This window comes from Girardinichthys multiradiatus, chromosome 15 (genome assembly GCF_021462225.1).
Source record: "Girardinichthys multiradiatus isolate DD_20200921_A chromosome 15, DD_fGirMul_XY1, whole genome shotgun sequence".
In the NCBI taxonomy this organism is placed as follows: Eukaryota; Metazoa; Chordata; class Actinopteri; order Cyprinodontiformes; family Goodeidae; genus Girardinichthys; species Girardinichthys multiradiatus.
In genome coordinates, this window is record NC_061808.1 from 20,948,204 (window position 1) to 20,968,894 (window position 20,691).

The 20,691-nt window shown below is 41.6% G+C and overlaps 1 protein-coding gene across 5 annotated transcripts in view; it reads right to left on the reverse strand.

The window, feature by feature from the left end:
• The window catches only part of nbas (NBAS subunit of NRZ tethering complex), a 233,695-nt gene that overhangs the window by 153,913 nt on the left and 59,091 nt on the right, over positions 1-20,691 (reverse strand). For all 5 annotated transcript variants that reach the window (XM_047387102.1, XM_047387101.1, XM_047387103.1 and 2 more), the window contains exons 23-26: positions 18,498-18,651; positions 2,800-2,985; positions 455-628; positions 93-226 (exon numbers count right to left, since the gene is read on the reverse strand). In XM_047387102.1, the coding sequence (XP_047243058.1) occupies positions 93-226; positions 455-628; positions 2,800-2,985; positions 18,498-18,651 (648 nt within the window). The remainder of the gene's footprint in view (positions 1-92; positions 227-454; positions 629-2,799; positions 2,986-18,497; positions 18,652-20,691) is intronic.

Genomic DNA, 20,691 nt, shown 5'->3' on the forward strand with positions numbered 1-20,691 from the left:
TAGATGAAGATCAATGCTGGCATTTGCAGGGCAATAAATATCTGACGAGCTGACTGTGGGTGCCGGTGAATGATAATGTGTGTATGTCTCACCCATAGCCCCTTTGGGGTAGACACTCCAGGATGTCGTAACAGAGGCTAAGCTGGTCATCTCTCTCGCAGCTGTAGATGCACTCCAGGGCGACCTCCATCAGCTGGTCTGGGTCTCCAATAATCTTCTGCTGGCACTGTAGTAGATGACAGAGAAGTCTGCATTTCAATCTGTATCAATACCTCATTTACTCTAATGCTAAAGCAAATGTCTACCCATTGTCTTACTTTATAGCGCGTGTGCATGATTTGTATCTGCTATGATACTAAAACATAATATGGCTTATCATTTATAATATGTGAGCAAATGCACTGGCCTAGACATAAACCAACCCCAGTGTATGTGTGGGTTTTAGGATACTTACTACAGGTTTGGAGTGCTGGAAAATGATAAGAGGGAGAGTGAGATCTTGCTGGGCCAGGCCGACCAGGTATTTTGCGAGCAGAGACTTGGCAGCACCTTCACTGTGTCCCTCGCAACGGTGCAGGAATGGCACCATCCACTGGAAGGCATCTTTCACATAGCGCTCAGGATTGGACTGTACACAGAAAGAAACAGACAGAAAAATGTTTAAACACGTTCATACTAGTGACAACACAAACAATAGGCAAAAAAAAACAGCCAAAAAGAAGTAAAAGATCAGCTGACACAAATTATATACAATTTGTTATTTTTGCAAAAAGAATTGCAGAAAGTTTAAACATTTGCTTAGTTCAATTTCCCTTTTAAATAAATTTCTTAGATTCAGGCTGCTTCAGCTGAACATTTCTCCTCACTTGTGTCTATGATGTTGACATCCAGTCAACATCACTGAAGAACGTTCTTGATCTATGAGCAGGGTTCAAGATTGCACACGTCCCAAATCAAAGTCTTGGTCATATCTTAATAAATGTAAATAATAAAACTACAATACAAAGTTAAGGCAGGTGTTTGTACAATGGTCATTATTGGAGTATGTAACCTGCTGAACAAACGGACGGAGAGAGGGAGGGATAGCTGGGTCAACGAACAGAGTGACAGAGAGTTGGAGGGACAAATGGACAGGTTTATGGATGGCTAATTAGATGCATGGATAGAAGGACCAAAAGTTGGATGGATGATTGACAAAAAGATGGACAGAATGATGGACAAATGGTCAAATGCAGAGACGGACGAATGGATGGACAGATAGATTGACAGATGGATGGACGGTTGGATAGACAAAGGGGCAGATGGAAGATGGAAGAATTGGTAGACTGACAATCAGATGAATGGATGTATGGTCAGATTGACATAAATATAGATCGATGGACAAACAGTTGGTTGAACAAATAGAGCAAATAATAGACAGACAGAGGAACTGATGGATTACTAGAAGGATGGACAGATTGATAGATGGGTAGCTAGCTGGATGGACGGATCTACAAAAAACCGGATAGATAGACACATTATCAAATGTATGATAAACGGACAGATGGGCGGGTCTTTTAAACAGTGATATAGATGGAAAATAAAACCTGAAAAACAAACATTTTTCAATACTTTATGGAAAGTTAGAACCTGAAATATCCTAAGGTCAAGATCCATTTTTCCCCAACTGTGTAAGAACCCTGTAAGACATCAGCTGCATGTCAATGATACCTTTCATGCTGCTGCAATATTTACAACAAATAAGCTGTATGATGGAAAAGGATGCCAGCATTTAAACACTAGATTGTGTGCATGTCACGGTTTCAAAAAAGTTTTATGCTTTTTTTTTTTTTTTTTACTTTTCCTGACATTATGGAGCACTTCAAACTGCATCTATATGAAACCGAGCCATGCAATTACACCTGAACTTAAACTATAATTGCTGCAGTATGTGGGTAGTCCTGTGGTCTGCAAGCATAGATGTTAAGATCTTCATAGGGGCTTGCACTCACCTTGTGACAGCCCTGACTCCCAATGTGCTGATGAGAATTAATTCACAGGAAAAAATGAGATTCAAAACAAAATTAGATCACAAACGAAAGCTTACACCCACACACGTTTTTGCTTCGCTCTACTATGTCTCTGAAAAGAAAGAGATCAGACACCAGCAGAGAGGGAGATTTAATCTAGCCAGTTTGGTAAACAGTTACAAACACACACTCATATACTCGACGAGAGCCCAAAGAGAGTTCCAGTCAAACAGCATGTATTATTGCAGTCAACAACATTTGCTGGCTGCCTGCCTGTGTGGCAGATCTTATTGCCAATGGTCCTTACAGGCTAAAACTGGCAGTTATTAGCTACAATTTACAGGACAGCTCACATTTTGTACTCCAGGTGGACTTTTAACTGTAGTACCTGCAATAGAGCCTCTTTCACATAGCACTCATGCTGTGGTTGGAAAGCAGGTTTGTATCATTAAATGTCAGGGATTTCAGGCATTTGTGGCCATCATTAAACATATTTTCAAAGTCAAACTTTTCTTTTACCTTTCTCTATATTGAAGTTTCATTTTAGATTTTTATCAACATTAAATATGTTATTTGCTCTTAGCTTTGACTACATAATACAGAATAACATTATTTCAAACCATAAGAACATGGTCTAAATCATCTCTCACTAGTAAGTTAATGTCTCTCTACCAGTGTTGAACCAAAGCTCTTTTAATAATTTAATCACAAGAAAAACTCAAATTCAAGCCAACATTTTATTTTAAAGTATATTCTGCATTAGAAGACCCTAAGGTAAAATGTCACTCACGTTTTTCATAAGCAGCCGCAGTTTGTCAATGTCGCTGAGCTGCTGCAAATTTTTAAGTGTCAGACTGAGTTCACATGACGTCTCATACACCAGCGTTTCCATTGTGATCAAGTCATCAGACAGGAGCTCCAGCCCCAGGATCTCCCGCTCCTTCCCCAGACGCACCAGAGACAGGGCGCAGTCCACCTGACAGGGGAGAAAGCAGAAATAAAAATTATTCAAATGCTGGACAATGCATGACATTTAACTTCTTAATTTAATTTGTGGTTTCAGCATTAGTATAAAGATTAATCATGCAGTCCTTCGAACCCCTTTATAGGTTTAACAAAGTGAAACCAACTGTTCAAAGAAATAACTGAAAGTGTAAAGTTAAATATTTATCCAGTCCTCTGTAGTCTGATACCCTTCAATAAATTCCTTTCAGAAGTTTCCAAATCACTAAAAGTTCAATTGTTCTGTAAAGGCCTCAGATAGTGTTAGTAGACAAACAGTATCATGAAGACCAAGCAACACAGTAAACAGATCAGGAAGAAGATTGTAGAAATGTTTAAAGCAGGGTTAGGGTTTAAAAACTAAGCTTTGGATATTTTACTAAGTACTTTTCAATCCATCGTCTATAAAAAGGAAAGTTTGTGCAACCACAAACCTAAAAAGACATGGCTGCCCCTCTATACTGACAGGCCAGACAAGGAGAGCCTTAGAGAAGGTAACGCTGGAGGAGCTACAGAGATCCACAGCCCAGGTAGGGGAATCTGCCAACAGAACTGCACTGCTACAAATCTGGCCTTAATGGAAGAGGGACAAGAAGAAAGCAGATTGCCACAGGCCATGTAGGGGACACAGAAAACATGTGGAAGAAGATGCTCAGATCAAGTGAGGCCAAAATTGAGCTAGCCTATATGCAAAACATTATTTATGGAGGAAAACTAACAATCAAAATTACCCTAAACACTATTCTAACCAAGCTTGAACTATTTTGAAAATAAGAAAAGGCAAACAGACTCTAGATGTGCAAACCTGGCAGACATACCCCAAAAGACTTACAGTTGTCAAGCTAGCAAAAATAGTTTTTTGTGTTTTTTGACAAAGTATTGACTTCTGGGGAGGAATAAAAAAATGGACAATGCACCTTGAACCACCACCTTAACGTGGTGGAGGAGTTTGAGTGCTTGAATGATCCTAGAGGCTATGTTGTCTGGGGCTTAAATGCCCCCCGTAGGGTCTCCCATGGCAAACAGGCTCTGGGTGATGGGTCAGACAAAGAGTGGTTCAAGACACCTTCATGAGGACCACACAATCGCGGCACGTGATGTCGCCCGATAAGGCGGAGCCGGGGTCCTACTGTTGGGCCATTCCTGGGGTTGGGACTCGTCGGAGTGCGCCTGGTGGCCAGGTTGCTCCTCGCGGGACCCGGTCGGGCCCAAACAAGAGAAGCGAAGCCATCCCCCCGTGGGCCCACCACCTGCAGGGTGAACCATGAGGCACCGGTGCAAAGAGGATCAAGCAGCGGACGAAGGAGGAGACCTCGGCAGCCCAATCTCCGAATGCTTAGGCTGGCTCTAGGGACGTGGAATGTCACCTCGCTGGGGGGAGGGAGCCTGAGCTTGTGCGGGAGGTCGAGACAAATTGACTAGAAATAGTCGGGCGCACTTACACGCACAGAGTGGGCTCTGGATCCCATCTCCTTGAGAGAGGCTGGACTCTCTTCTACTCTGGACTGGCCCGCGCGGAGAGGTGGCGAGCTCAGGTGCATTTGCTTGTTGCCCCCCAGTTTAGCCGTCTCGTGTTGGGGTTTATCCAAGTGGATGAGAGGGTCGCATCCCTGCGCCTTCGGGTTGGGGACACGTCTCTGACTGTCATTCCGGCCTACAGGCCGAGCGATAGTGCGAAGTACCTGGCCTTCTTGGCATCCCTGTCGGAGGTGCTGCTTAGTGCCCCTCCCGGGGACTCCATTATTCTGCTGGGGGACTTCAATGCCCACGTGGGAAATAACAGTGACACCTGGAGAGGCGTGATCGGGTTGAAAGCCTCCCCGATCTGAATCCAAGTGTTGTTTCATTATTGGACTTCTGTGCTAATCATGGATTGTCCATGTCGTGGCATGGAGGCAATCAGCCTGTGGCACTGCTGAGGTCTTATGGAGGCCCAGGATGCTTCGATAACGGCCTTTAGCTCATCCAGAGTGTTGGGTCTTGAGTCTCTCAACGTTCTCTTCACAATATCCCACAGATTCTCTATGGGGTTCAGGTCAGGAGAGTTGGCAGGCCAATTGAGCACAGTGATACCATGGCCAGTAAACCATTTACCAGTGGTTTTGGCACTGTGAGCAGGTGCCAGGTCTTGCTGAAAAATGAAATCTTCATCTCCATAAAGCTTTTCAGCAGATGGAAGCATGAAGTGCTCCAAAATCTCCTGATAGCTAGCTGCATTGACCCTGCCCTTGATAAAACACAGTGGACCAACACCAGCAGCTGACACGGTTCCCCAGACCATCACTGACTGTGGGTACTTGACACTGGACTTCTGGCATTTTGGCATTTCCTTCTCCCCAGTCTTCCTCCAGACTCTGGCACCTTGATTTCCGAATGACATGCAGAATTTGCTTTCATCCGAAAAAAGTACTTTGGACCACTGAGCAACAGTCCAGTGCTGCTTCTCTGTAGCCCAGGTCAGGCGTTTCTGCCGCTGTTTCTGGTTCAAAAGTGGCTTGACCTGGGGAATGCGGCATCTGTAGCCCATTTCCTGCACACGCCTGTGCACGGTGGCTCTGGATGTTTCTACTCCAGACTCAGTCCCCCAAGATCTGGAATCGGCCCTTCTCCACAATCTTCCTCAGGGTCCGGTCACCTCTTCTCGTTGTGCAGCGTTTTCTGCCACACTTTTTCCTTCCCACAGACTTCCCACTGAGGTGCCTTGATACAGCACTCTGGGAACAACCTATTCGTTCAGAAATTTCTTTCTGTGTCTTACCCTTTTGCTTGAGGGTGTCAATAGTGGCTTTCTGGACAGCAGTCAGGTCGGCAGTCTTACCCATGATTGGGGTTTTGAGTGATGAACCAGGCTGGGAGTTTTAAAGGCCTCAGGAATCTTTTGCAGGTGTTTAGAGTTAACTCGTTGATTCAGATGATTAGGTTCATAGCTCGTTTAGAGACCCTTTTAATGATATGCTAATTTTGTGAGATAGGAATTTTGGGTTTTCATGAACTGTATGCCAAAATCATCCGTATTAAGACAATAAAAGACCTGAAATATTTCAATTAGTGTGTAATGAATCTAAAATATATGAATGTTAAATTTTCATCATGACATTATGGAAAATAATGAACTTTATTACAATATGCTAATATTTTGAGAAGGACCTGTATGAGTCCTTGACATTTGCATAAAACAAATCCAATGTTTTGTTTTCTCTGGTAGAGCAGCTGACAAACTGCTGAAATGTTGGAAGTGTAGCAGAGAGTGAAGCATGGTTAAAATCACCAGAAATTGCCACAAAAGCATTGGGGTTTTGTGTGTGTAGCTTAGCAACAACTGAGCTAATGGCATCACATGCAGTGTCGGCAACAGCGTAAGGTGGAACGTAAACTGTTGCCAAAATAACACTGGTGAACTCTCTGGCTAAATAATATGGACGAAAACTTACTGCCAACAGTTCAATATCTGGACTGCAGAGATGACACCTCACAGTTACATGTCCTGGATTACACCATCTGTTGTTCACAAGTACTGCCAGTCCACCTCCTTTACATTTGCTGCTCCTCTTTAAATCTCTGTAACTCGTATGGTTAAAAAGCCCGGCAGAGAGACGCTGGAGTCGGGGATATGATCCTGCAGCCATGTCTCAGAAAAACACATAATACTGCATACCCAGTACTCTGGCTGGGTCCTTTGTAGGGCTTGGAGTTCATCCAACTTGTTTCCCAACGATCTCAGTTTGCCCATCATAATCGACGGAAGAGATGGTTTGAACTTCCTCCTTCTCTCTCTTCTCTTAGCTCCTGCTCTTTATCCATTGACGTATTATTTGAGCTTTTGAGATATTAATCAGCTGCTCCCGGTTGTAAGAAACAACCCCGCTGCCATGGCAATGCATCATAACAAATGTCCAAAAATAGAAAATATTAGGAAAAAACCTCCAAGCTGCACAGCATTCGACACCGGAGAGGACAGTTGTCCAAAAAAAATCAACTGTATCCACCACAAGAGGAATAGTTCCCAAAAAAGAATAAATCAGAATCAAAACAGAGCTACTCCAACCTGCTGCCACCTTGAGCGGCGCAATTCTAGATGCCTCCTGGACTCCTTCCTCAGGAGGTGGCCCAGGGGACACCCCAGGACACACTGGAGGGACAATGTCTCTCGGCTTGCCTGGGAACACCTTAGGCTCCCCTCAGAGGAGCTGGAGGAGGTGTGTGGGGAAAGAGACATCTGGGTGTCGCTACTGAGTCTGCTGACCCCGCGACCCGGTCCCAGATGAAGTGGAAGACGACGAGTACGAGTACAAAGTATGAATTAACTGTGATTAACCCTGTTTTCTGGTCAGATTTCTCTCATCAGACCCAGCCGTGATTACTGCTGTTGGAAGTATGATTATTGATTAAGTAATTTTGATCGATAATTATAATTAAAAATCATAACTTGACAAAAGTAACTTCTTAACCAAAATCCTCATTTATGAATTGAGACCAGAGATGTTTCTGGTGTTGTAATTGTGGCTCAACGCCTTTGACAATTACAACCGTTAAATACTCCGCAACTTCAGGAAAAGCAGTCAGTCTTCGTCTTCTGGCCTTCTTGGCGAAAAGGAAAAATACGATCTGACCTTCAAAGTCGACTTGGGATGAAACACGGTAGCGGTTCGACTCCTCGAAACTCCGTGTTCTTAGCTACGTGTTCAGCTCACGTCTTCGATCGGCAAAGTGAAATTTCTGGCCTTCCTAGTCCAGAAACCTCAGTTAGGAATTGTTCGTTGGCCAACGAGAGAGAATAAAAGAGCTCCGCAAGGAACTCTTCTCTTGAAGTGATGCGCTTCAGTTGCTAGTCCGGTTTACAGCAGAAGGCGGCGTGTTCAACATGGATGCCTCCATATATAGCGCCATGTGACGTCAGACTTGGGGCGTCCCTGTCATATTAGTCGCAATGTCCTGGATACAAAATGGCCGAAAACACCAGGAGGCCTGGTGGCATCCAGCAACATGCACATGGTCCAAAATATTCAGCAAACAAGTGGTCCAACACTGCCGGACCTCTAGAATCAAGAAAACCATATACAGAACCAGCCTGACAACATTAGACCTTGATTGCATCAACAACTTATCCGGGAGCACAAAAAAGAACCAAGACCACATCATCAAAAGCTCTGCAGTCCTCACTTTTTTCAGTTATGGTAAATGTTCATGTCCCAACAAAACAAAAAACCCTGCTGACAAAACACAACACCACAAAGCAGTTATTACGCAACCAGTTTAGGAGGAAATTGCCTTTCTACATACGGCCAGGTTGGTTTGGATGGAATGTCCTCTAAATCAATTAACTATTCATTTGAAAACTTAATTTATCTTTATCTGATAATGAGATTTATTTTATGATTTAAAGCAAAGAGATTGTCTAATAATCTAGCAAAAAGATAAATTTATACGCTTTCATGGCACTGTATGTCAGAGTACTTATTAAATATCAATTGTGATAGATGCAAAATGATAAAATTAGCTTCCAAACTAATCAAACTTGTTTAGAAATGTTATTTATTTAACACCATTGCTGTCAAAAAGTCATGTATTCTTACCCACTCATAATTTTCTATCAATATTTTATAGCGCCATTTAATATTCAATTATTCTGATAACAATAATAGCCAATGTTAACTTCTCAACAGATAATTTATCTTTTCCCAGGGTACATTTTTATTCGGCTTAAGTAATTTTGTGTTTTTTTTCTGCATGTAAGTGTTTCCCAGAGATATCATTTATGTTGCATCTTCTCTGTGTTGGTTTATAGTAAGTTTATTCATTTAAGAACAACTTGCATTGTCATTTCATGTGGAAACTTTGGGATTCATTCAAGAGTGTAGGGCTGCTGCACCAGGCTACATCTTTATATGTAGTTCTGTATCTCTACACATTGCCGAACACACTTGGACAGCAAAGTGAATACATAGGGTGTTGTTAGCAATGTGCCTGGTCAATAAAATGATGCCATGCAGGTTACTGAAGTGGGACACAAAAAAATCAACAGTATCCCAGCCAATCCCAGCCCAAATAATACCCATCAGTCTTTGCTAATATCCAATCAGCTTCCTGCTGCTTGGATCAATATAATTCCATCCAAAAGAGCAACTGATCAATATTAGACCACCTATACACTAGCAGCACGCCTGGCCAATCGATGCGCACCTACCTGTGGATGTCGGCCAATCAATAGCAGATGCCACTGGACCTCTAGGTGATGATTGCTTTCGCTCTTCCTTTAAGGCAGAGCCTCTTTAGCCAACCATCTTTCCTACACACAGGCATGCGCGCACACACACACAGACAGATCCTGCAACCTTGTAATCTTCTGCTTGTTTCAGCATATTTCTACTGAACAGGTAATTCCATACATTCATTCGCTGAATGTACATTCTTACAAACAAACAGAGGCAGCAGGAGAAACATCTAAACCAGCTTGACTCAGAGCAGGCCTGATTAGATGTGGAAGGAGGGAGAGGTCTATTGATCTAAATGTGTGAAAAGATCCTCCATGACCTCTCCACAGAGATTCCCCTTTCACATTGCTGACAGATCAGATTCCCAAAAAAGATCAAGGTTTAAATTGAGTTTTAAAAATTTGATTGTGATGCTGCACACTGCAGGCTAGCTGAGTTTTTCTATACAAGAACCACTTAGAAATATTTTCTGTCACGAAAAACACAAATCGTCACAGCATGGAACCTTAACTAGCACCATCCATCACTCTTATTAAGTTAAGGCTGTTTTAAAACTAAAGCTAGCAAGCTACAAGTCTTTTTAGAAATCAAAATGCCGGCTGGCTACCTGTGCAGATGAACCAATGAATTATCCAACTAGTCAGAACTTGTTGTATGATCAGCATTATTCCAGAACTAAAAAGCAAAAAAACTTTATTTCAACAGTAACAGTAATTAAACCTACTGCTAAATATAATTATTTATTCTTTAATTTTGCTGAGCTCAAACATGAAGTGTTATAGAGAGCATTATAACAACTGGAATAATATGTGATGTCATTTTTGCAGCAGTATGAATAATTGTTGGTTCTTTGTTTCAAATAAAAGGAATGTTATAAAGGTAAAATATTTGGGTGCAAACTATGATATTCAGAAATTGTGGTATTTTTATTTAATGTTACACAGGGTGAATCTTACACCAATAAATAAACAAATAAAAAAATCTTGTGCAACTCATCGATCTCTTGGGATTTAAAGTTACTGTAAACAAGCTACAGGCAGCATGTCTGTAAAGCAGCTGACCGCAGGCTAGTCTAGGGAATTCATAAGGGATTAGAAATTATTATTATTTGTAGAAAGAGAGAAGGCAACATAATTATATCTATGAATAACAAAATCATATCTTTCAAAGTTTTTTTTTCCTATGTGTCTTATCTTTCAAAAATCATTATTAATTGAAATTATTTTACTATATCACTGAACCCTAACTGAATAGTTTAACGAAAGGAATAAGAGAAATATAATAATAAATAATTAAATTATAATATTATTTTTATTATTATTCAGGGATTCATTTTTAGAGCATATCCTGACATGCATCGAACTAAAATGTAAATCATAACTTCACAGTCCTAAATATTATATTTGGACATGATAATCTTCTGCCAGATGTTTTTGTTTTTCAACTCCCTGTAATGTGATGATGAAGTCTCGGTCAAAGATTAATATGTCAGCAAAATAGTCAGATTTCTGAGCATCTGTTTTACTCCACTGGCTAAATGCATGGATACATATAGCACAGTTATTTAACTAGTTTTAAATCAGTATTACTCTACAAAGAGTTAAAAGGTCATATGAAAAATATTCATATATGTGATATAATTGCAAAAATCAATAAATTATTAAATCAGCAGCTGGAATAATTGTATTGTTTTTTCATCATGGTATACATTTTTGTTTAACATGGTATTTCTATTACACCATTAGAATCCGCCCATGCCTAAATCTAACATTTTAATTATGACCCCATCTCCTCCTCTGTTATCATTATTGATGTGGTAACATGCACCTTCCATCTATTCTTTTTCTCTCCATTATCTCCCTCTCCTCAGTTTTTTATGATCCTCCAGCTCAATTCAAGCCTCCTTATATTCTCATCCTTTTCCAATCTCAGTCTTTTCTTTCAGACATCAGTCTCACATATTCTGTTCAACTCTGCTCCATTTCTGACCCACTCGTCTTCTTCTCTTTCCCTCCCACCTTCTAATAGAAGTCTGTAAAAGTCACTATAGCTAGCCTCTGTTTGAACTCCCTTCCTGGCCATCTGCTTTCCCTGTAAACCAGCAACCCCCTTTCTCATTTCTGCTATTCAAAATGTTTTTTTTGTTTGTTTGTTTTTTTTTTTGCTTTTTTGAGGCAAGCGCAACCACCACTTGTTTTTAATATAATTTCTTTGAACCCCATATAAGTGGTGATTTTCTTCACACGGAGCTCTTTCCATTAGATTGCTTTCTTTTTTCTATCGGAGCATCTGTCGGCGTTGCCCTCTCTTCATTTTGTGTTTGTAATGCGCTAACCTAGTGGGAAATGCTGCATTGGCCCGGCACTTATCTGCGTTTTTTTTCTTTCTTTCTTTCTTGTTTTTCACTCTCATATTATGCTTTAGAAGCTTGTTCCCCTCTATGAGTCATGTTGTCAATTTCCCCTTGAGCATCTTGGTGGCCATCTCTCTGGGACTGCTTCAGAACACTCCAGCTTCCCCTCATGTGGCTCCTTTTTAATCAAGCCCCACTTTCTCTACATGAAATCACTCTCCTAAACATAAACAGCAACCAGACCATGTTAGGGAGGAGAGAAAAAGTTCAGTGCCTTGCAAAAGCACACATAACCTTAAACCTTTTCATATTTTGTACCATTACAACCACCAACTTCAATGTATTTTATTGGGATTTCATGTGATAAGCTAACTGCAGTTTGACGCTCCATGTAGGGCACACAGCAAACATGTTAAAGATGCTGTCTTTCAACGACATGAAAAAGCCTGCATGTGAAGATAAACTAACACTACTCCTCACCCAGAACACACCTTCTCCTCATTGATGCATGGTGGTGGTGGCAGCATCATGCTGTGGGAATGCCTTTTTGTTTCAGCTGATCAGAGTTGACGGAAAGATGAATGGAGCTAAATAAAATGCACTCCTGTAGGAAATCCTGTTAGAGCTACTAAAGATCTGAGGCTATAGTGAAAGATCAGCTTCCAGCAGGGCAACGACCTAAATACCCAGCCAGAGCTACAACATAATGGTTTAGATTGACCCCAGTAAACCCGGAAACTTAAATCCAATTGAAAAACTGTCAGAGTTGAACATTTTTGGTTACAGATGCTCTTTATCCAATTGGACTGAGGTCGAGTTATTTTGCAGGAAGAATGCACTCCAATTTTACTATCTAGTTGAGCTTCACAACATATTGAAAAACAAATGTCATCGTCAATGTGGCAAATGTTGCAGAGGACTACTTGGGTTTGTGGTAGGGTATAAATGTTGGCCCGTTGCAGAATGGACTTTCATTGTCTTCCATGCCCACATCTGTCTTAGATCTTAGAATCAAAGATACTTAAGGTCCATGAGAGTGGTAGAAACATTGTGTTTATGGAAAAGAAAATGACCATTAATCGCAGTTGGTATCCCCATCACAATGTTCATCAATTATATTGCAATTTCATGTTTTTCCTAATGTTGTGCAGCCCTAGTCCCTAGATGTGCAAAGCTGGTAGAAACATACCACTAATAAAAGAGTGGCAACAAGACTTGCAGCTGTAATTGCGGTGAAAGATGGTTGACCTGAGGGCTGAAAACAAATGCACACCACATTTTTATATCTTTATTTGTGAAAAAAATGAGAAAAACCATGCGTTATTTTAGGTCCGCTTCACAATTTTGCAAGACACTAGAATAACAGAGGGTTTTAGGGTCTATGTCACTTCAGAATGTGTAAGAAAAAGTGTGAAGGCGCAGAAGATGTGACATGTAAAAAGAGTCTCAAGAGACTCCTGGAGTAACGTGTTACAGTGCAAAAGGAGATGAGTTCTAATTAAAAAGAAACAAGGGACAGAATCAAAGGGAAAGCTGGTGTGATTCCTTGAGATTAGCCTAATTTTTTTCTCAGACCCTCTCAGTCTCCCTCTCTGCAGTGTATGATGAAAGCAACAATTCCCCAGGTCTCCCAAAAATGAGCAATGGACCCTCAAATCTCTCTCCTTAAGCCAAGGGAAAGGAGTGAAATAGAGAAATGATGGGGAACAAAATGACTTCACCCTAGTTAGTCCTTTCAGAAAGATAAAGAGAGTGCCCTGACAACCTTGATCCATCACTGTGAAGGAGGTAGGAAGGGGACAGGGTGGCAGTTTGGATAGTGTGGGTGGAGACAGTGGGCAGCACCACAGTTTATACCTCATTACTCTTCTAAACAAGTCCTATCAAGTCCAATTTTTACAGCAACCGCATCAGACCGCCGATGACAGAAGCTTTGGTTTCTCTTCATTAAAAGTCCATATGGCCAATATGATAATAACTGTCACAGACAGGATCAAAGTGACCTTGAATGATGGAGGTTGGCAACATCTCTTCTGCATTCTGAAACTGCGCTCGTCATAGTTTTCTGCCCTCAATTATCTAAAAGTAGTGTGCAACAGCAATTATCTTTCCGATAGCCAGATTTCCATTAATTGCTTTCTGCTGCTGCCCTGCTGTAAGTCACAATAAAGCAGAGGGAACCTGAAAAAGAGTGATCATCAGGTTGCATAAGATGTTTCACGTTAATGGTAGAAAACACCAGCAGTCTGAGCTAATTGTATCCCCAACAAGCAACAAGAAAATGTTTGTTAATTGAAAGTGAGAGCAATGGGAATTGGGATACTTCAATTGTTGGATGTTCAAAGCTAAAAGCCCTTTTTGAGAAAATTTTTACCCTCACCATGGTAAATATCCATTTGAACAAAAGACTTCTTGGTTTTTGCTGCAGTGGGGTTAGAGGTACTAATACTTGTACCGAATAAGCCTTAAAGTTAAATCCGTTGTTATGAGAAGGGGAAAGATGCAATAAGCATGTATAGTGGATTGAAAACATAGTCATATCCCTTGAACCTTTTCACATATTGTCACCTTACAACCACAAACAAATACACTGCTCAAAAATAATAAAGGGAACACTCAAATAACACATCCAAGATCTGAATGAATGAAATATTCTCATTGAATACTTTGTTCTCTACAAAGTTAAATGTGCTGACAACAAAATCACACATCAATGGAAATCAAATCCATTAACCAATGAAGGCCTGGATTTGGAGTCACACAAAAAATTAAAGTGGAAAAACACACTAGAGGCTGATCCAACTTTGATGTAATGTCCTTAAAACAAGTCAAAATGAGGCTCAGTATTGTGTGTGGCCTCCACGTGCCTGTATGACCTCCCTACAACGTCTGGGCATGCTCCTGATGAGACAGCAGATGGTCTCCCGAGGGATCTCCTCCCAGACCTGGACTAAAGCATCCACCAACTCCTAGACAGTCTGTGGTGCAACGTGACGTTGGTGGATGGAGCGAGACATGATGTCCCAGATGTGCTCAATCGGATTCAGGTCTGAGGAACGGGCGGGCCAGTCCATAGCTTCAATGTCTTCATCTTGCAGGAACTGCTGACACACTCCAGCCACATGAGGTCTAGCATTGTCCTGCATTAGGAGGAACCCAGGGCCAACCGCACCAGCATATGGTCTCACAAGGGGTCTGAGGATCTCATCTCGGTACATAATAGCAGTCAGGCTACCTCTGGCGAACACATGGAGGGCCATGCAGCCCTCCAGAAAAATGCCACCCCACACCATTACTGACCCACTGCCCCACTGCCAAACCGGTCATGCTGAAGGATGTTGCAGGCAGCAGATCGCTCTCCACGGTGTCTCCAGACTCTGTCACGTCTGTCACATGTGCTCAGTGTGAACCTGATTTCATCTGTGAAGAGCACAGGGTGCCAGTGGTGAATTTGCCAATACTGGTGTTCTCTGGCAAATGCCAAGCGTCCTGCATGGTGTTGGGCTGTGAGCACAACCCCCATTTGTGGACGTCGGGCCCTCATACCATCCTCATGGAGTCGGTTTCTAACCGTTTGTGCAGACACATGCACATTTGTGGCCTGCTGAAGGTCATTTTGCAGGGCTCTGGCAGAGCTCCTCCTGTTCCCCCTTGCACAAAGGTGGAGGTAGCAGTTCTGCTGCTGGGTTGTTGGCCTCCTCCACGTCTCCTGGTGTACTGGCCTGTCTCCTGGTAGCGCCTCCAGGCTCTGGACACTACGCTGACAGACACAGCAAACCTTGCCACAGCTTGCATTGATGTGCCATCCTGGATGAGCTGCACTACCTGAGCCACTAGTGTGGGTTGTAGAGTCCGTCTCATGCTACCACGAGTGTGAAAACACCACCAACATTCAAAAGTGACCAAAACATCAGCCAGAAAGCATAGGTACTGAGAAGTGGTCTGTGGTCCCCACCTGCAGAACCACTCCTTTATTGAGTGTGTCTTGCTAATCGCCAAAGATTTCCCTCTGTTGTCTATTCCATTTGTACAACATCATGTGAAATTGATTGTCAATCAGTGTTGCTTCCTAAGTGGACAGTTTGATTTCACAGACGTTTGATTTACTTGGAGTTATATTGTGTTGTTTAAGTGTTCCCTTTATTTTTTTTGAGCAGTGTATATTTTATTGGAATTTTAGGTGAAAGAAACAAAGAACACAAAGTGGTATACAATTGTGAGGTGGAATGAACATTTTGATGATTTCTTTTTTTTTTTACAAATAAAAAACTGAAAAGGGCATTGTGCAAAAGTATTCAGGCCCCCTGAGTCAATACTTTGTGGAACCACCAATTGCTGCAATTACAGCTGCAAGTCTTTTAGGGTATGTCTCTACCAGCTTTGCACATCTAGAGACTGAAATTTTTGCCCATTCTTCTTTGCAAAACAGCTCAAGCTCAGTCAGATTAGATGGAGAGTGTTTGTGTAGAGCAGTTTTCAGATCTTGCCACAGATTCTCAATTGGGTTTAGGTCTGGACTTTAACTGGGTCATTCTAACACATGGATATGTTTTGTTTTAACCCATTCCGTTGTAGCCCTGGCTTCATGTTTAGGGCCGTTGTCCTGCAGGAAGGTGAACCTCTGCCCCAGTCTCAAGTCTTTTGCAAACTACAACAGGTTTTCTTCCAAGATTGTCCTGTATTTGGCCCCATCCATCTTCCCACCAACTCTGACCACCTTCCCTTTCCCTGCTGAAGGGAAGCACCCCCAGAGCATGATGGTGCCACCACCATATTTGACAGTGGGGATGGTGTGTTCAGAGTTATGTACAGTATTACGTCTCTGCCACACATAGCGTTTTGCATTTTGGCCAAAAAGTTACATTTTTGTCACTGACCAAAACACCTTCTTCCACATGTTTGCTGTGCCCCCAACATTTCTTCTGGCAAACTGCAATCGGGACTTCTTATGGTTTTCTATTAACAATGGCTTTCTTCTTGCTCTTCTTACATAAAGAGCTCATTTGTGCGGTGCACGACTAATAGTTGACCTGTGGACAGATTCCTCCATCTGAGCTGTGGATCTCTGCAGTTCATCCAAAGTCATGGGTCTCCTGGGTACATCTCTGATCAGAGCTCTCCTTCTTCGGCCTGTACGTTTAGGTGGACGGCCTTGTCTTGGTAGGTTTCCAGTTGTGCCATACTCCATTTCCAGATGATGGATTGAACAGTGCTCCGTGAGATGTTCAAAGCTTGGGAAATCTTTTTATAGCCTAAGCCTGCTTTAAAACTTCTCCACAACTTTATCCCTGACCTGTCTGGTGTGTTCCTTGGACTTCAAGATGCTGTTCGCTCCCCAATATTCTCTTAACCAACCTCTGAGGCCGTCACAGAGCAGCTGTATTTGTACTGAGATTAGATTACACGCAGTTGGATACTATTTAGTCATTAGCAATCATCGGGCAACTTCTGAAGGCCATTGGTTGCACACAGAGTAAAGGGGGCTGAATACTTTTGCACACCACACATTTCAGTTTTTTAGTTGTAAAAAATGTTTAAAATCATGTATAATTTTTGCTCCACTTCACAAATTTATACCACTTTGTATTGGTCTTTCACATAAAATTCCAATAAAATATATTTATGTTTGGGGTTGTAATGTGACAATATGTAGAAAAGTTCAAGGGGTATGAATACTTTTACAAGCCACTGTAGACATGAGCACAATACAGAGTAACCAGAAAGTACACACTTTCCACACAGACGTATACCCCGTGATACAACAATGACTTCAAGTGATCAATTTCTGCTTCAGTTTTGATAGTTTCTTACATTCTTGTGGAAAAATGTTCAACCACCTTTTGTTACAGCCTTGCTTCAGTTCACTGAGGTTTGCAGATATTTTTATGAAGCTCATTTAACCAGGTTACGGTCTGGACTTTGACTGAGCCATGTCCACATCTTTATTATTTTCCTTTTTAAACCATTCTGTTTCAGATTTGCTGATGTGTTTTGAAAAAGGCTCTGATACTGATCCCGTGTGGACCAAGCTTCAGCATCAAAACAGGGGTCCTCAAATTTGACTTCAGACAACTTTGATATAAAGAGGAATTTATGATTGACATAACGACTGCAAGGAGGCCAGATCTTATGGTTGTACAACAAGCCCTTCACCACCATGCAAGACAGTTGGTATGATTTCTTTTGTACTGACCTTCTGTTTGATTTTCTTCAAAACAGCATCACAGTCAGACATCTCTACTTTAATCTCATATGCCAAGAAGACATCGCTTCAGTCTTTTTAAGGCTCTCCCAAGGCTCTGATACAGCATCTTAGAGGTCTGAACTTTGACCGGGCCATTGCAACACTTTAATTGTTTCCCATGTCAACCATTCTGTTGGTGATTTGCTGCAATGTTGGGGATCATTGTCATGTTGCATGACCAGTTATGCTTGAACTTTAGCTGAGACACAGATGGCCTCACATTTGACTCTAGAAAACTGGTTCAAGGTTGACACCATCATTGCAAGGTGCAAAACAATTCCAATCACGCCTCCACCACCATGCTTGACAGTGATATATATGGATTTTTTTGCTGATCTGGTGAGTTTGGTATTAAACAAACCTTTCCAATTAATATTTGCTTAGTTTTTTTGTAAATGTTCCTGAACTTGAACATGCTAACGGAGGCCTGTAGAGTCTGAGATTGACCATGTGAACAATTTTTCTCATTGTAGAATTAAGGACTTCAACATGTTTGGGAATGGCATTATAGCCCTTCACAGGCTGATGTGCACCAAAGATTGCTTGTGCATGCTCCATACCAGCAACTGTCATGTTAACAAAAAGTGACTGTAGAGACAGGTCTCTCCTTTGATAAGTACTGCATCCAACAAGTCCAGTCAGCATATTTGAGCTGGGAACACTGGGAAGGTTAATACCTGTCTGGAGCAGGAGTCGATGTCCTGGGCTCTGCTCCGGTACCAGTCGGTGAGAAGCTCAATGGATGGTGTAGCTGTACGAAATCTTTGCAAATCTGGAGCATCCTCATACAGGAAACCATCAACATCAAACAAGTTCTGGTCCAGCACCGCTCTAGGTAATTGAAAGAAGAGTTTTAATTATAGATGTAAATCATTCATTCCAGTAAATTACTAATTGACTAATGGGGCATCAAGATCTTAGCTATTGATACAAATCAGACTATTTTTAACTTGGTTGGCCTATCGGAATGCAGAAATCAGATATTTTCCCCATCAGTGAATGCACCTTGCTAAGCATCACCAGGTTCTACTTACTATCCCACGCAGTATGGTTGCAGACAAAGAAAATGGGGAATTTCACCATGAGGTTATTTTAACAGTCCAGTCTCACAGCACACCTGTGCTTGCTCCCAGGTGGTAAATAACCCCGCAAAGCACACACAAAGATGGGTAACACAGCGGCTTTCAGATGTCCAACACGGCACATCAAAGTTTCAATAACAAGGTTACATGCACATATGATTCAAAAGACATTAGATTAAATGGCGAATCTCATCGCACTAAAACCTCCTACCCTGCCAAGGCTTCTAAGAAAGAAATAAAAATAAAGGATGGGTATTACTTGTTGTCGGCTTTCTTCTGAGCGGAGGTGAGAGAGAATGGGGTGGAAGTTGGAAGTTACTGTGCGTCCACAGTTAACTTCAGGAAAAGCGGTCAATCTTCGTCCTTTGGCCTTCTTGGCGAAAGGGAAAGATATGATCTGACCATCAAAGTCAACTTAGGATAAAACACGGTGGCGGTTCGTCTCCTCGAAACTGCGTGTTTTTAGTTACGTGTTAAACTCACGTCTTCGATCAGCAAAGTGAAATTTCTGGCCTTCTTAGTCCAGAAACCTCAGTTATGAATTGTTCGTTGGCCAACGAGAGAGAATAAATGAGATCCACTCAGGACTCTTCTCCAGGTGATGCTTCAGATGTTGGTAACCGGACCCGGTCTCCAGCTGAAGGCTAGTGTTCAAAATGGAGGACTCCCTATATAGCGTCTTGTGACATCAGACTTGGGACGTCCCGTCATATCAGTCGCAATGCTCGACGGGATATGTAGGAGCGGACCATCCTGGATACAGAATGGCCGATGCCGCTGGAAAGGCATAGCGACGTCCAACAACGTGCCGATGGTCCAATATTCAGCAAACAAGTGGTCCAACACATTTGAGCTATGTCTGTTGTGTATATTTATGTTATGTATACTTATGTTATGGTATCTATGTCTGTTATGGATAAAGCTGGGTTTGGGAATGTTAGCACACAAAGTGATGTTTTCAGAATGCCAACCACATTGTTAACCACTAATAAAACATGGTTAAGCCAGTTAAAATGTGACTATTTAAAATGTGAATATTTGTTTCTCTTTTTTACACAGTGGTGTGATGTTACTTCTCCTCCCATTAGAAACATTAATGCCCTCTTATGGCAGGAGGGTAAGAGAAAAAAATTTAAATGTGGTTCTTTTATCAGGTTCCCTACACATTTTCAATTTCAAAAAAGGTAGGACAAGGAAAGAACGAATAAAGGAAGAACACAAGGAAGAACAGACAGAACGGAGCTAGGGCAATGATGGAAGGACTGAACCAAGGAAGGAAACACACAATGAGGGAGAAAAAAGGAAGTATAGGAAGAAGGAAGGACATAGATGCTTCTTTGGCTTCTTTGGCATAGAGGCTAACTCTGCCACATCCACACCTAAGCTCAACAGTAGATCACATTCATGTTTTAACCATGGATCATATATTACATTAAGTCATTACATATTTATACAAGGTTGCACGCAAGTGAAACTACCCAAACTGTTAAAAACAAATTCTGCGCAATATTAGAAATAAACGAAAGTCCTTTAACAGTTTCTGGCTAAACATACTTTATCAGATTTTATTTTTAACCAGATGCTGCAGGAACAACTGAGTAATGAAGCAGAAAAGACGTTTTAAATTAACACAACACTGTCCTGCAGCACATATCACAAAGAGTTGAAAACAGAGAAAAACACATCCAATGTTTTTCCACAAGAGAAACCGTGTTTTTTAGCAAACGGTTTAGCTTTTATGAATATAAAAGGGATTTATTAACTGCTGGTTAAAGTTTCACACATTGGC